The 15,887-nt window shown below is 42.6% G+C and overlaps 1 protein-coding gene across 1 annotated transcript in view; it reads left to right on the top strand.

Moving 5' to 3' along the window:
• Positions 1–10,145: 10,145 nt before the first annotated feature.
• Positions 10,146–15,887, top strand: part of ZCCHC24 (zinc finger CCHC-type containing 24) — a 107,830-nt gene continuing 102,088 nt past the window's right edge. The window contains exon 1 of the mRNA XM_027880301.1: positions 10,146–10,545. Coding sequence (XP_027736102.1) covers positions 10,306–10,545 — 240 coding nt within the window. The 5' untranslated portion in view covers positions 10,146–10,305. The remainder of the gene's footprint in view (positions 10,546–15,887) is intronic.

The following is a 15,887-nucleotide window of genomic DNA, read 5'->3' as shown; positions in this document are numbered from 1 at the left end:
CAAGCCAAAACAAACAAAAGCCAGAATAAAAACCCAACGACAACGAAAGCAACAGCACCAACAAAACACACACGAGAGGGAGAACTACTATAGTCCATCCTAAATGGATGGAAAGGGGAAAAGCAGGAATTTGCATTCAGTCCCGGACCAACATAAAAGAAATAGAAATATACATCTTCTCTCAAGGGCAAGGAAGAAAGCCAGAGGAACAGTGTAGTTCCTGCTCTGCTCTCAGGCTCACCTAGAGAACATCTAAGTTGATGTTTTAGCCCAGACCAGGAACACACTTCTGTCATAAATATTGGGGCTGTTCTCCCTCACTTTATTTACATTTCAGAGCACACATAGCGTGCTCTAAACACAAATCCATGCTCTGTCTGCTGATAGGCATTTGGTCTAGATGGTAAGACTACATCTTGCCCTAAGGAGAAAAAGCTCAAAATGTGTAGAGTGTGGACGCCAGGTCCACTGATGCTCCTTTAAAAACAAAATAAATCTCTGACTACCACAGATATAACTCTATACGCTATCCACCACTTGGGTTAGATTGTTGCTTCCCAAATAGACTTTCAAAACACTAAGTAACCAAACTGTTATATGCAAAAAAATAAAGGAACAAAGAGTTTACGATAAGGAATAATTCGGTAAGGAAAACTGGATGATTAGAGAAGCAGGTTGAAAACAATGAGACTTTCCTCCCAGTCTTTGGGAATTACTACAAGCCAAAAATGCAAGTTTAAGAAACCCGGCAGGATATATGACTCCTTCAGTTTCTACTGAGTTATAACGGAATGATTTTCAAGCTTTCAATGGAATATGCAGGTACCATGGAGCCATAATAGTCCGATTAAAAATGCATTATAGATTCCAAGGAGACTAAGCTATATCTCCAGGTAACTCAATGGAATTTATTAGTCCTTGCAGACTGGCTGCTATTATGATCAAAAGCAATTATTCATGTTAAAAGTGTGACTGTCAGTTTTAAAAAATGTCCCAATGTAACCCAAGTCTCCTGCTACCATACAGTCTTCAAGCCATCCAGAAAGCAGATCTTTAGGATGTATAGCATGAATTATTTGTTTATTGGCCTTCTAGAGAAATTCTTTATGAAAGAATTACAATCACGTAACTACAATGGCAGAGAGAACAAGAGAATCATTGAAGTACTGCAGAAATAGTGTAAGATAAAGGTATTTTGAAACAGAGAACTGAATCAAATCTGAACCCAGTTCAAACTGTCCTACTACAACTGAAAATGAATTACAATTCTGGAAGTACTTCTGCAAATTGCACATCCAGCTGACACCACAGCCACAGTTAACCACAAATCAAAGCCAAACCACAACATTTTACTGGGGATATCAGTTGTCACTGTCAGTTCTTCTCAGAAGATTTTTAAGAGAATCATTATTTTGGCATAATGGCAGCACTTTCATATTTTCAGTTCATCAAGGAGAAAAGTTTAAAATAAGTTAAACAAAGGATTTTATTTCTAATATATTGTTAAATTCTTTACTAGATTTAGGTAAGCTTAAGCCAAGTGAATTTTTTTGGGAACACTCAGTTTGCCAAGGGATGCCTGATATTTTTCTGCTAACACAATAAAAAACACAATACAGATAAGTGTGGTGGGTTTTTCTTTCCTGGCTAAATGAATCCACTTATCTCACCTCAAGACATCTGGCAAAATAGAAAAACAGATGCAGGATACTGACATCTTCATGTAAGTCTTTTGTGACCTAGAAAGCACCAGACTGAAAAGTATGATCCTTTCTTGTGCTGTGCCTCCTTGTGGATGTCACTATTTGTCACCCCCAGTTTGCTATATTTTGATATAGATACAGTCAAAACACACATGGTAACAGCAGAGGCAAAATGATAGGCATTACACTATGAATTTTCTTCTGCAGAGCCTACAGAGACCCCTCTGGTTCTCACAACACCTTACATCCCTACTTTCAGGCCAGAAAAACAATTTGCATCTGTTTCTTTGGCAGTAATATGTACTTGACAGTGTCCTATTCTTAAAATGGTAGATAATAACCCATTTCTAACATTTTAACCTTTTTTAAAAATAATTCTCCTTTCCTCTCAATCTAAGAAAGCAAAGTTGAACACAGACCAGCAGTTGAACTCCTACTCACTGACATGTGTTTGATTCAAAATACATTAGCAACTAAGTAAAAACAAGCCAAAGGTACAGAGGGAAGGTTCAATAATTTCATATGTACTACTTGAAGGGGTAGTAAACAAAGTGAATATTTAGCACATGAAAAATAAATACATAAATACTAACTAAAATTTCAATTTGTTGCTTTTTATAAAATCTAGCTGTTTTGGGGGACCCACAGACTCAATATGTTTGATTTTGCTTTAGATCTTCCTGTGCAAATATTGTAAATGAACACAGTATTTTTAACAGAAATTTCACCAATTCAAAAATAACGTTACAAAACCAGTTCAGTTGGTTCAAGTAGTGTCCTCTTTCTCCACAGAGCTGGGTAAGTTTTTGTTGAATGTAATTTCAATGTAGCATTCATTTATTATAAATGCTTAGGGATGGGAAAAATATTTTTGGTAAAAGCAGTACATAATAGTAAAGCTGAAATTTGGCAATGGCACAAGCACACAGTACCTTTGACATCGATGGTGTGGCATTTGTAATGGTGAGCTGAAGCCACTTTGCTGAAAGATGTTCCAACTGGAAGCATGAAAGGCAACCAGTGCAGAGGTAAGCCATCACAAAAAGTTCTAAACTTCATTTTTCTGTACTTACCCTTTATATTTTCCCACAGTAAAAATGTGCAAGACCCTCTGCTGTGGTTTGTAAGGTGAGCACTAAGATTATACTGGAACACCCACCCGTTTCCCAATGTCCTTACTTACCAAGCAATTCAGTTTTGACATACTTTTAAGGAGTGTCTCTGACAATGTTGATGGGGATGAAAGTTTTTCACTCAGTGACAGGGATACTCTGGCAGAAACAGTGAAGTGGACACAAGCCAGCTGGAGAATGTGTTTGTGTAATACACACCCTTTGCTGGCCCTGGCCTACAGCTTGAGCTCAGACAAGTGAAAGAAAACAAACTGCAATCAATATTAGAAGTGGGGAAATAAGCTCCACCCTTTTTTCACTAGTTTGTCAAAAAATAGATCATCTGTTCATTCATTTTTCCCATTCCTTAGTAAATATGACATTTCATAAGGTAGAAACATTGGAAAGTTAATTTTGGAGCAATTACACCCTTGCAGACTTCCTCAGCTTTCATTTTTATTTTTCATTCAACAAGTTATTAGTGTTAATGATACCCTTGGCTAATCCCATCCTCACAGGACCAGGTGGTACATGTTAACACCTTCGAATTAACAGCTATGTTTAAGATAGAGACACTGGTAGGCTTGTTCAGCCCTTTATATGAGAAGAAGCTACTTGTCTCACTAAATGGAAAAGGTCAGGTCAGTACTTGCAGGCTGGCACCAGTCTTAAGAGGTTCACTGTAAGGGTCTGCAGTAGTGTCTAGGCAAATGTGGAGAGTAAAAATAAAGTTTCAAGGAGTTAGCAAGCAAGAAAAATTTCCAGAAGAATGGTATGGCTCAAAATATTCCAGTTTTGCACCAAGGAATATGGTATATTTTTCCCTAGGGCATGAGTGCCTATACCCTTCTGGTTCATTTACTTACTGTAGTCTCCACTATAACTTCTTCTTTCTTATTTATGATTGTATTGAAGAAACAAAGAAAATTTGTCTTGCTAGAAATTTACACTTTACCTTCAGTTGAATTAAACAGGGCTAACATGAAAGTTAATTTGATTAGGGACAAGTAAATTTATTCAGAGAACTATGTTTTTACACAGGCCTTGGAAGAGCACTTTTTCTCCTTGTGAAACTTTTTTTTTCGTGGTGAGTGATTAGAATACAGTACTTTATTAAACAAGACATATATGTGAGAAAGAGTGATGTTTGTCAGTCATATTAATTGAGGTGAGAAAACAGCCTGGATTAAAATGGGACAGATTTTAATGCTTTAAAGTAGGGGTTTTAGTGTTCCACTAGCAGTGCTAACTTACGTAACATCACTGTGATTTTTATCTAGGATTGATGGATGTGCATATATGGAAAGGTTTTTTTAATAGAATAGTTTAGTCCATATTTATGTCTGCACCAATGTAACTGTTCTCATAAAACTATACACCAGAACTGATGTAGTAAAAGTAATCCAAAACCTGTACACCATGTATCTGTCATAAAAGCTGGTGACTTTTAGGCCCTTGATGGATGGTACTAGGCAACAGCTTCTTCCCATACAGAGCTGTAAAGGGATCAGTACTTGCTGATCCACTGCCTGCATCAAACAACTCAGAACCAGATGATACTCAAGACAAGCCCTAGATGACTCTGGAGAATTTTGTAGTCATATAAGGTGTGCTGACTGAGGCAAGAATTGAGCCCTCCTGTGAGACAGAGGTCCAAGTTTCGGGACATAAGAATCAAAACCTTTTGTCTTCAAGCATCTGTGGTTCATTCTTTTCATATAAAGAATCACCTAAAACCTGCTTGGAGAGTTTCCAATTTTGATATAAGTAATTTGTCAACTCAAAGTACCAAGGAAACGAACTTTCCTTCAATGGGGTTAGTACTAATTAAGAGAAACGCTTGGTCTAGAATCAACCTGGCAACTCAGAATGGATAAGATGGATATACTCATGAACAAAGCAAATACTCATTCTGTTATTCATCCTAATGGATAGTGGGGATGAAACAGAAAAACCAAACCCATAGATAATCCTGGGTACGTAAAGAAAGAATAAAGACAAAATTAGTGAGAGTGTAATGTTGAGCAGGTGGTAATGATATCCTCTGTGATGATTGTGGTGCAAGCAGTTTGCTATACCGTGAATAAAATGCTGCTTTCAGACCTGATCTGACTTAAGGCCAAATCAGTACTTCCACAAATGCAGTCAAATACTCCATGAATCAAAAGATAATTGTTGATATCCCAGCTTCCAGTTCCACCAGAGCCACTCTGTTCGAGCTGCTCTAACTCTTATTTTATCAAAGCCTTGTTCTACCTCAGCAAGCAAACTCAGAGTGTATAGTTATTGGAAGAAGGAATCTGGTGGAGCTCCCAGGGAAGTACAGAGAAGTGGCAATTTATTATACAATTAAGCACTATATCTGGGTCCTGGAGCTTGCTGTACCATGGATTTAATGAAAGAAGCAGATGGGTGGAGACACTACACACAGTAAAGGCATAAACAAAAAGGTACAAATGAAATCCTCCATGCATTCCCCAAAAGGTCAAATAAAGGGTCATCCTTTCCTTCCTTGGGCAGTCATTTATTTTTAACATCAAGGTCTTTAAGGGGCTCCAGAAATAACACCTAACTTAATTCTTCAGCCAGTAGCCAGTTACAAAGCACTGAGGCCATTTCAGAAACACCCTCAGTAAAGGGTCTCCTGCATCATAAGGCAGCTTAGAGAGATTCCCAGGTGACAGAAAATCCCTGGGTTTCCTCACTTATCTATCATTTCTCTGGCTGGAGAAGCCACAATCAGCAGCAGTTCCAACACAAACACTGCCAGGTAAGGCAGATGGCCTCCCCTGCACCCTCTTCTCCCTAACTGCTACTGCTCTACTCCTGCGCTCTTTTCCTTGGACCCCCTCTCTTGGATTCTTGGGTCAAACAAGAGAAAGGGGTTAGGATGGGCTAAGTAAAAGGGCTAAGATACCTCTAAGATACTATTTTTATAGAGAGATGCTCAACTTGTAGATCAGTACGAGAAACAAGGAGCTACTGCCTTTCAAAACTGAAATAACAGCACATTTCTGATGCCTGTGCAGCAGCTGAAGAGTCTACAGGAAGCTTTGCAAAACAATGCAAAAATCAAACCAATATTTCTCACACAGCTACTCAGATCCAGGGCATATTTCACGCAATTACTCAGCAAGGCACTGACATCTTAACATAGAGGCCCCAAGACTTGAAACCACAAACTGGCCAGGTGCAAAATCTGCATGCTCCAAGAGGATCTGTTACACCAATTACCCACTTGGTGGTTTGAGACAGTGTTGCAGGAATTGTGCTTCACACACTATCCACAGCAAAACGTTATTGCATATGGTATATATTTACTAACATTCTACATATGGATGAGCTATATGTTCATATCTATCCATTTCCAGAATTTTCTGTGTCAAAGCTTAGAGGAAGAAAACAGGAATTTTTATTTTTCTACCTGAGCACTGGGTTGCAGCTGATCCTTGAGATAGATGCAAAAATCCATGGTGTAACATACCCAAGCACATGGATTTCCTAGACTCACTTTGACAAACTTTGCTTTATGCTCCATTTCATTGCTGGCAGTAGAACTGTTGTACCTACATAGCGAGCACAAGAGGTTGTAACATCCATAACTCACAAATGCCACATGCAGATGTACTTTCACAGTTTACAACTCTGCTGAAATGAGTTTCTCATAATTCAGAGAGTGCTTACACACTGTTTCCACTGCATAGCAAAATTATTTCATAATAAGATAAGAATCTCTGCTGCAGCAGATGAAAAACATTTGCTTGGAATATTCCAGCTAAACTGCAGATGAATGGCCCACTGCATTATGTATATCCTGATTACAGAACCCAGGGAATACAGTGGTGGGTTCAAGTTACCTGTTTTCTCTAGTCTTATTGGCACTTTGGGGTATTCGTTCTATTTTCCTTCAGGAGCCCTATCTAAGCTAGAAGATGACTAAGAAGACAGCAATTCAGAAACCTTTAAAAGCATGAGAATCCAGGATACTTGGTATTAGGGCACATTCATTTTTAAAGTATGGAGAACCCTAAAAATTTTCTTAAAAAAAAAAATCACATATGTAGTGTAAAAGCTGACAGCATCTAAAGTTATGAACACTGAAAGCAAGACCGTAACTACATTAGATTATGAAACAAGCCCTGACCAGAAGGGGAAAATTACGTTCCTCACTATTGCAAAGATGCCATGGAAAGACAGCAGCCACAAGAGGTCCAAATCACTAAAGGACCAGGTTGAGTGAGCAGTTACAAGGAGATTTTGGATAAATTACATGATTATCCACTACAGGAATGAGACTGAAGAAGCTGAATCCTATCTCTGTGTTTGCCTTTGACCTGTTTCAAGGCTCCTATTTTCCAAGTCACTTAAAGCCATTCACATTATTAGAAGTTCCATGTTAGAGTTCTAGTTGGTTTTTTTACTTCATTAGCACCACTCATGAATAAAACCAAGCAGATACATAAGGCACCATAAGGCTGATGTAAAATCCATGTAGTTGATGTCACTTCCACTCCATCCCAGCATAATCAACAGCAAAATACTGTGCACATCTTGAAGATTCTTCCCAGTCACCAGACTGCCTTGTTGGGCAGTTTTGTCTCAAGTATTTTTCAGAAGAATAGATGCAATTGACCTTGACAACTTTTTCTCTACTGTCACTTATCTGCTAAATGGACCGTTTATATCTGTCTTCTCCTCCCTAATCTGTGACTCCTAAAGGTGATGAGGGAACTTCCAATGAAAAAATTGCTATCTGGAACTTAAGTGGACTGCAGCAAGTGTGACAGGAGCATTTTGCTCAGCTATGAGCAGTATTAAACTGCAGCAGTAGACTAGGATGACAACTGAACCTCAAAGTGTGGGTGCTTTTTATTTAAGCTCTTCATAGTGGAAGCATATGCAAACTTTCCCTTTCTTGATATGCCAACCATATTCAATTTTCTCATTCTTCTGCATGGTTACTAGAAGCCACCAGGGCTACTGTCAAGGGGCAATCACAGCCAAAAGCTTTAAATGGTTCAAATGCATCTGGTGGAGCACATGGTGTCCCCCACATCATAAAGGGCTGCTGCAATAAACACACCCTAATTCTGCCTTCCCTTGCCCCGCTGCAATCTTTACTGCATTGTATAACTAAAGCAATCAAAATAACCACATACTATGGGAGCTATATTTAGTTTGGGGAAAAAAAAGTATCAAAATACACCAAACACTCTTCATCCAAAACACTCTTTGACCTCTATTAGTACAAGAACCCTGTCATGTTATCTTTTCTTCTTGTTCAGAACTCCCATTTGTTTCACAGCATTTTACTAAACAGAGTGAACAGTGGAGCTGTCAAATAAGAATACACACATTTCAGTTTAATTTATCAAGTAAAAGAGAGAAGTGATAAGAATAGAAATTGTCTTTAAGGAAGGAATTAGCATGCTTACAAAAAACTTCCACAGCAACAAAACATGCAGTCTAGTTTCCCCTTCTAGGCTTTCTACCATATCCTGACTTTTCTACCACCATCTGTCAGAAAGGCAAGTTCCTCAAGAGTGATATCTATTTCTTGTTCTTTTTTCATTTACCAGCAAATCATGAAAAATCCTCCCCCACAATTTATTAACTCACTAAGCCTCATGGATCTTTTTGCTTCTTTAAAACACTGAGTTTGGGATGCAGTGTAATTGAATTCTTCTTTTATGGTCTATGCTTCGGACAGTTGCTGAGCTACTCTTTACACTGGTGTAGCTTGTTCCTTCTCGTGCTGATGCCCACACATTTAGATGTGCTCCAGAGGGCTTCTAAACCAAGAGAACTTGTAAGCAAACTGCATTCATGCTGCAAGGATTTCATCACTAAAACCTCTCAAATAATATATTAGCCCCACTAAAGGAATTGAGTTTGAATGAGCTGTTCCAAACTGCACCTCACCTTGCACTTCTGGTAAGTTAGAATCTTCACTTAAATTCTTGCACGCAGATAGCTGTGCTGCCTTAACTACCTGCTCTCAAAAGTTAAATACATCCATCTTAGGTATTTGCAGCTGACAATTTAATAGTATTTTCTACTGTGTGTACACTGACCTGCATTTTCTGTTGCTTGTAACCATGCCTTTTCAGGACAGCAATTTTTCTTCTATCTCAGCAGAGACGCAGTGCTCATTACAGCAAACTGAGATGCCAACTTTGATGTTTCAAAGGTCTGATTTTTTTTCTGTTATCTAAGTAAAGAAGGCATTCCCCCCCCCAACACTGTACTGGAAAGGCACATTAATTTTCAGCCTTCTGTCCCTCAGGAAAGAGCACGAGGAGTTATGCTCAAGTTCTTAAGTTACCTCCTGGGAGCTTCTTTGAAAACTCCTAGTTTGATTGCTACGGTGTTTGTACCAAAGCAAGAAATAGCTGTCCTGTTCCTCTCATCGCAGGAAAGGCAGCAGGGAAGAGTTTATGAACTGTAATTACCAGCTCACCCACTCAGTCTCCTTCCTAAAAGAAGAATCATTCATCATCCTCTTTTGTGCTACCGACTCCTTAAAAGGCCTACTCAGCTTTAACTCCCGGGTATCCCACCACAGCCAGGCTCCCCAAGAGCCTGTGCCAGGGCTACCTAGAAGGATTTCGAAGGGAACATCGCGCCGCTTGCCTGCCTTATTTGGGAAACCCTCACTCTGCACCGGCTTGGCACAACCTCAGCGGCCGCGCAGGGCTTCGTAAACTGGAGTTCTGACAGAGATTTAACGAGAGTGAACCTCAGATTGTGATGAGCTCTGAGCCCCGGCAAGAAACAGACACGAGAGTGAAAGAGGAGGGCGGACTGGGTAAACTCGAGCGAAACTTGTCGAGTTAAAAACAAGCCCGAAAGGGCCCAGCGAGGAGCCCTCGGGACGGCTCTGCGCGTGTTTGGCGCAAAAATCTCCAGGAAGGAGGAAAAGGCCGAGGAGCGAGCAAGGGAGCCGGCGCGACTGGGGCGGGCGAGCAGCCAGGGGCCGGGGGTGTCCCCCGCTATCGGCCCGGGACCTCCGCCGCTCACCCTCCCTCGCCGCTCGCAGGGGCAGGGCGGGGGCGGAGCGGCGCCGGGACGCCCCTGCACCCCCGCGGCGGCCGGGAGGCCTATGGGGGCGCGGCGCCGCCGCCGGAGCGCCCGCAGCCCCTCCCCGCCGCTGCCTTGCGGGAGTGGGAATAAAGACAGATAGCGGGGCAGGCAGCGGCCGGGCGGGCCGGCGGGAGGGAGCGCGCAGAAAGTTTCGTGCGGAGCTCGCGGGCGGCGGCAGCGATGCCCGTGCTGCGCGGAGCGCTGGGGCTGGGCGGGCGCCGCCGGCCTTAGGAGAGCGAGAGCGGCGCGGGGCGCGGCTGCGAGCCCCCGGCCCGGCCCGTCCCGTCCTCTCCTCGGGCGGCCAGGAGGAAGCGCCCCGGGCAGGGACGGGAGAGCGGCGCTGCCGGAGCGGGGGGATCGGGAGCAGCACCGCGGGGCCAGCCGCGCCGGCAGAGCCGGGGGGAAAGATGAGCTTGTTGTCAACCATCGACACCAGCGCCGCGTCCGTGTACCAGCCCGCCCAGCTCCTCAACTGGGTCTATCTCTCGCTACAAGACACGCACCAGGCCAGCGCCTTCGATGCCTTCAGACCCGAGCCCTCCTCGTCCCAGCACCCCGACCTCGGCTACACCAAGAGCACCCCGGAGCTGAGCTCCTCGCTCAGCTCCAGCTATCTCAACAGCTTCTTCCAGCTCCAGCGGAGCGAGGTGAGTCTGCCCCGCCGCCCGGCGCGCAGCCCCCGGCCCCCCCGGGACACAACCGCCATGATGCCTCGGCAGCCTCCTGCCCCCTTCCCGGAGCCGGGACCGAGCCCGCCCGCGGCACGGGGCAGCCCCGCTCCGCTCCGCGCCCCGCTCGGCCCGGCCGGCCGCGCTGGCTCCCGCTCCTGCTCCTCCTTCCCGGCCCCTTCCCGCCGGGCGCTCCCCCGCCGCCCGTCCCGCTAACGGGCCGGGGCGAGGCGCCGCCGCGGCATTGGCGCAGCCGCCGCCTCCTCCCGCCGCCCGCCGGGGCGCGGGGCGCCCGTGTTGACAGTCTGGTCAATGGTTACACCGATTTCCCGTGCGCGGCCGGGACGCGGCCGGAGGGGCGAGAGGCAGGACGCGGCAGAAAGTGCTACATCCGTCACAACGTGCAAAAATACCACCACCGCCCCTCCACCCACCCCCCCCCGCCCCCTTTTTGTTTGTTTGTTTGTTTGTTTTCTTTCAAAGTGATATTTACAAAGCTTGGTATGAGAATACGTGTAGCTTAAGAGAGATGAGACCGGCACTGTTTGAAAGGAAGAAACATGAACAGGAACGTGACAAAAGCAGTGAAAAAAGTTGTGTGCGCATTTCATAACGCAAGAACAAGGCTAAATGGAACCAGAGGGAAGGAAGCTAAAAAGCTAGAGTATGCGAAGACAATTCGCTGTGGAACTCTCTGTCACAGGAAGTTGTTGAGGTCAAGCACTTCTGCATTGGAGGGATTTCACATGTGCAGAGACACTGCAAGGTGGCACCTCACACACCACAGCTCACAGCCTCTCCAGAAAAGATCCAACTACAGTTTTGCACGCTACTGTGGGTCTCTTGCCGGAGGCATTCAACGGTGGCTCTGTTTGACAAGGGTTAGATGGACTATGCATCCCAGCCTGCTCTGGCACTTCCCACAGAATGACATTTCAGAGTTCTTCCAGCGCCATTTATGTTAAACATCAATTTGAAATAGTCAAAATACACATTCCTGTTCTGTCAGCAAAGGCATGGGGTTATTAATTAAAACCAAATCAAATTCCCCAATTGGTGTCACATTATAGCTGCTAGCAGTTAAGATCCAGAGTTATACACACACATTCTTTTCCACTTAATTAAAAAGTCTTTAAGAGTTTCACAGAGCACATGAAGTCTCAAAATAGGCACTGTTTTTGAGAGTATATAGTTTGCAACCCGTTCAAACTGATGTACCTAATCTTATTAAGGTCAACACGGCACATCTTGTTTAAAAACACAGACTCGGCAAGCACATTGATTTTGGAAAAAGACTAGCAAGGGGTGCAGTTTGAACTATTAGCTACCTACCTGTTGGGAACAAATTGTAGATTTTGCCCCTTTCTGCTTGGCTTATGAGATTTGTGGTGTCCAGGTAGCAATAAGACTCCAGGAGTCTGGCCTTGCATGGATTCCAGAGTGGGACTCGTTCAAGACTGTATTTTTTCAGGTCGGGATACATTCTGCTCACAGCGGGTCCTTTTTCTTCCTGGGAGAAAAAGGAAGAAACAAGTAAATGGAGGCTGCATTCAGGAAGCCTTTGAAACAGTCTCTGAGAAACAGTTTTCTTTCCCTCACAGTTCTCAGAGGTCATTTTCTGCTTTTACTATACTGTGTGCAAGTAGAGGCTAATCCTTTTGTCACACTCCCTTTCCACTTGGCTTACATTTCTTTCCACTTTTTTTCCCCAAAACTTTTCTCCTTTATTCTGGAAATTCGTTTCCCTAGTATGCCAGGCCTTCCCCCTTCCTCAGCTCCATGTAGTCAGCCCCTTTGCAGCCTCCCCCCCAGCTGCACTGCTTTTGCATCCCAGGAGTCACCTTTGCTGCATTTCTGAGTGGATTCCTATCATCCATATGCTGTATGGATGCAACTTTATTCTGCTCTTTCTAACTTCGTTACAGTTTTCTGAGGCACTTGAACAACAATAACTGAGAATGCTGGCTCTGTAGAAAGCCAAGAGCATTCAGCATTCAGGAAAGAAGCCATTTCATTCTATACAGATATTTTAATATTTTTAAAAGCTCAAGCACGTTTGTTTGTTGCAGTTCACTTTCCAGCCTGTAACAGTAGCATTGATTATGTGGCTGATAGAGACACTTGTATGTTTCCAGTATTTACTTGAACTATGTGTTACTGCATGGTAACCTGAAAAGAGGGAAGGGGACATGGGAGTGCTTTTACCCTTCTGGATATACCCTGAAGGAAGTGAGGAACCCTTTAGTTGCCCAGGCTAACACTGCCTGCTTATACAGCAGCTTTCATTCAAGGGTTTAGAAGGTGCTAGAGATACTGTTGTTCAGAAAAAGTTCTGTCAACATATTAGGTGCTCTGTTCTTTCCAGAAACTGGAAACTAGACTTCTTTTTGGCAGGAGCCACCCAAGAGTTTCCGACAATGTCATGCTCTTAATTCTTGAGATTCTAACATCTGTTTATTTGCACATGCCATTGGGTATACACAACATATTTCAACTGCGTAAAATTATTCTGGAGCACATTAGTACTGTATGCTGCTTTTGCATCAAGTGGGCTTATGCTATCTTTGGAACAACACATAGCTTTCCACAGTTAAACTGTTGACTGTTTTCTACACGGTGCTTGCTTTGGTTGGCATTTTTTTTTCCCCTCAGAGTTTTGTCCTGGGTTGGCTTAGGCTGGAGCTGAGCTGTGACAATGATTGACACATAGCTGTACACAATATTTGGAAAGTGACCTAATGAGGGGCCAAAATAGCAACAGATTGAGAAATGATAGGATCATAGTGTGTAAAATAGTCGTGCCTCCTCTATGTTGCCTTGCGATTGAAAATTTCTGGAGGACAACACTTGGAATAAGAGACAGCACTTGTGAAAAGTTGCTATTATACCAGGTTTGAAAGTCTGCATGGCAGTGCCTGTGTATGTGACTTGCATACTGACCAAAGGAACAGGACAGAAAAAAATAAAAGTGCCAGCACCCACAGAGTGGTCTTGTACTTCACCAAGATTTTTGTCCTCCAGACTTTTTCCACTACAATGGATGCCTTCTAAATAAACATGATGAACACAGCTGTTTGGTGCATAAAAGCCCATTGTACCAGAGAAAAAAAGCAATAATAAAGGTTTAAACAGTAAAGCAACAAAGAGTGTTTTGTTTCATATGCGAGACTCATTTTGCAAAACAGACCTGCTTTAAACCAAACTTTACTGCAGCATTTATTGTCCTAGATATGAAATGAAAGCATGTTAGAACATTAAGATGCAATAAATTGGCCACTGAACTGAGCTCCACCCTCATTATAACACCGTCCATCAGAGCCAAGTATTTGAGGCTTTGTTGTGGGCCTGGTTGCATGGAATTTAATGCCTTTGAGACACAGCCAGGTATCTGTGGCTTTGTCATTGAGGGATATAATTGAGAAACCTAGAATAAGGGGCAAGAGACTCATACGGTATTTTTCTATACTCACAGGAGGCATCCTATGGGGTCAACAATGGCTTTGGTCATACCAAGTCAATGCTAGCTTTGGTCAAGAAGAGACATTGACCAGTAACTAGAAATTATCATATTATAATAGTTAAGCTTGTTTCTCAGAACTTGGAGTGCTAATTGCAGCACAACCTGTGAGAAGGAGGCTGTGTCCTAATGAATTCTTTGCCCATGTGCAGTACTGTGTGTCTTTCAAGAGGGAAAGTCCTTCTAGAAACCTCTATGGCAGCCACTTTCTGAATCTAAACCTTATTTTATTTAAGCACAAATAATTGCATATACTAGATTAGAAAAAAAATCACCGTTTTCAAAAAGTAGCTCATGTTTCTGACTTGCAGACTTCCAGATCCAGCCCTTATAGGCAAGAGGGAAGCTAATTGTGAGAGAACACAAGGTAGTTCAGTTTACTACAGCAAGGTATGGATTACTCAGTTGAAAAGAAAATCAATGGAGTTAAAGCTTACAGAGTGTGCTGTGGAAAGTAACATCAAAATCCCTGTGAAACAAAAGCAGGTCTGCAGCACTGGGATAGATACTGGGATAGATTAGGTAGCTTCCCAAAGAAGACAGTGACATTCATAAGTTAACAACAAAAAACCTATGAAACACTGTCAAGAACAAAAAATGTAAGGAAGGAAGTTGGCAGTTCTACAGAAAATATATTTTATATCAAACTTGTTGTCCATTTGTCTTTCACAGAATTAGAGGGATACACACTAGAGTGATATTTGATGAAGAAAGATCAGTTATTTGTCCTAGATGAATTTATTTGGAGGATTATTATATGATTAAAAAAATCTCCATTTTCATAATATCAGAAGAATATAAATTAAGTGCAATTCTCTGAAAACAGCCATGATTAAAAGTTTTAAAAGAGAGCACAAAACACCATATAAGAGGCTGCTCGCAACCAGTATGGTCTGGGGGCAAACACAACAGAGATGCAGATTAGCAGAAATTGCCATATGCTCCAACACATGCCTGATTTTAATTTTGTGTAATACAAAATTAATACAATTATTCTATCACAGACCATGGTTTTGATCCACAGAGTGCTTAATGTGCTAGGCTCCTAAGTCAGGAGTTCTTGCTTTCTCACTTGCAATCTAAACAACCACAGTATTATCTCCTCCTATTAAGCATAGTTGTTGATAGAGTACTGCAGTGATGCCTGCAGTACATGAAAGTATCCTTTAATAGTGATTATTTGATTGATTTCCTCATTTTCATTTTTCTCACTATTCTTTGTGCAATTACAAACATTTCAGTGCCTTTATCCTTCTTCAAATTTTATTTAAAAGGCACTAGCACAACAATTCCAGCACTGGAGGAGCTTGTGCTTTCTGCCTCAGGATGACTGTACACTACAGATATTTTGTGGCTACTTATAGTGCCAGTCAAGTAATTTCAAATTGCTTTTCAGGAAGTTAAATGACAATTCTCACATTAGTCCTCGTAAGAGATCCCAGAGAGCTGAATCTCTATTAATCAGAGGACAATATGCATTTGGAGATCTTGGCAACGCCAGCCTCCTCCATCCTCCCACACAACGAGCTCCAGAGCCCTTTTGATGAAACTGCCTTAGCACACGAAACTTGGCTTTCACAGCCCACACTATTCTGGTCTCAAAATCTCAGGTCATATTACAGGTATTTGAGCTAACAGCTATTTTGTTTCTAATTCCAATTGGACATTAGCTTTAAAATGCAGAAATTCAGAGGTTTATGTCTACAATCATTCTCTTTTGCTCCACGTTTTTATTTCTGCAGCCGTGGCCGCCTGCTTTGCTACTTCTGTAGTCTTTGGAAAACACCTTCTTTTGCCAGGGAAG

This window comes from Empidonax traillii, unplaced genomic scaffold (assembly GCF_003031625.1).
Source record: "Empidonax traillii isolate 1590-97213 ecotype Southwest subspecies unplaced genomic scaffold, ASM303162v1 scaffold67:size1865537, whole genome shotgun sequence".
NCBI classification, from domain to species: Eukaryota; Metazoa; Chordata; class Aves; order Passeriformes; family Tyrannidae; genus Empidonax; species Empidonax traillii.
This window is presented reverse-complemented; position numbering and strand designations above follow the sequence as displayed.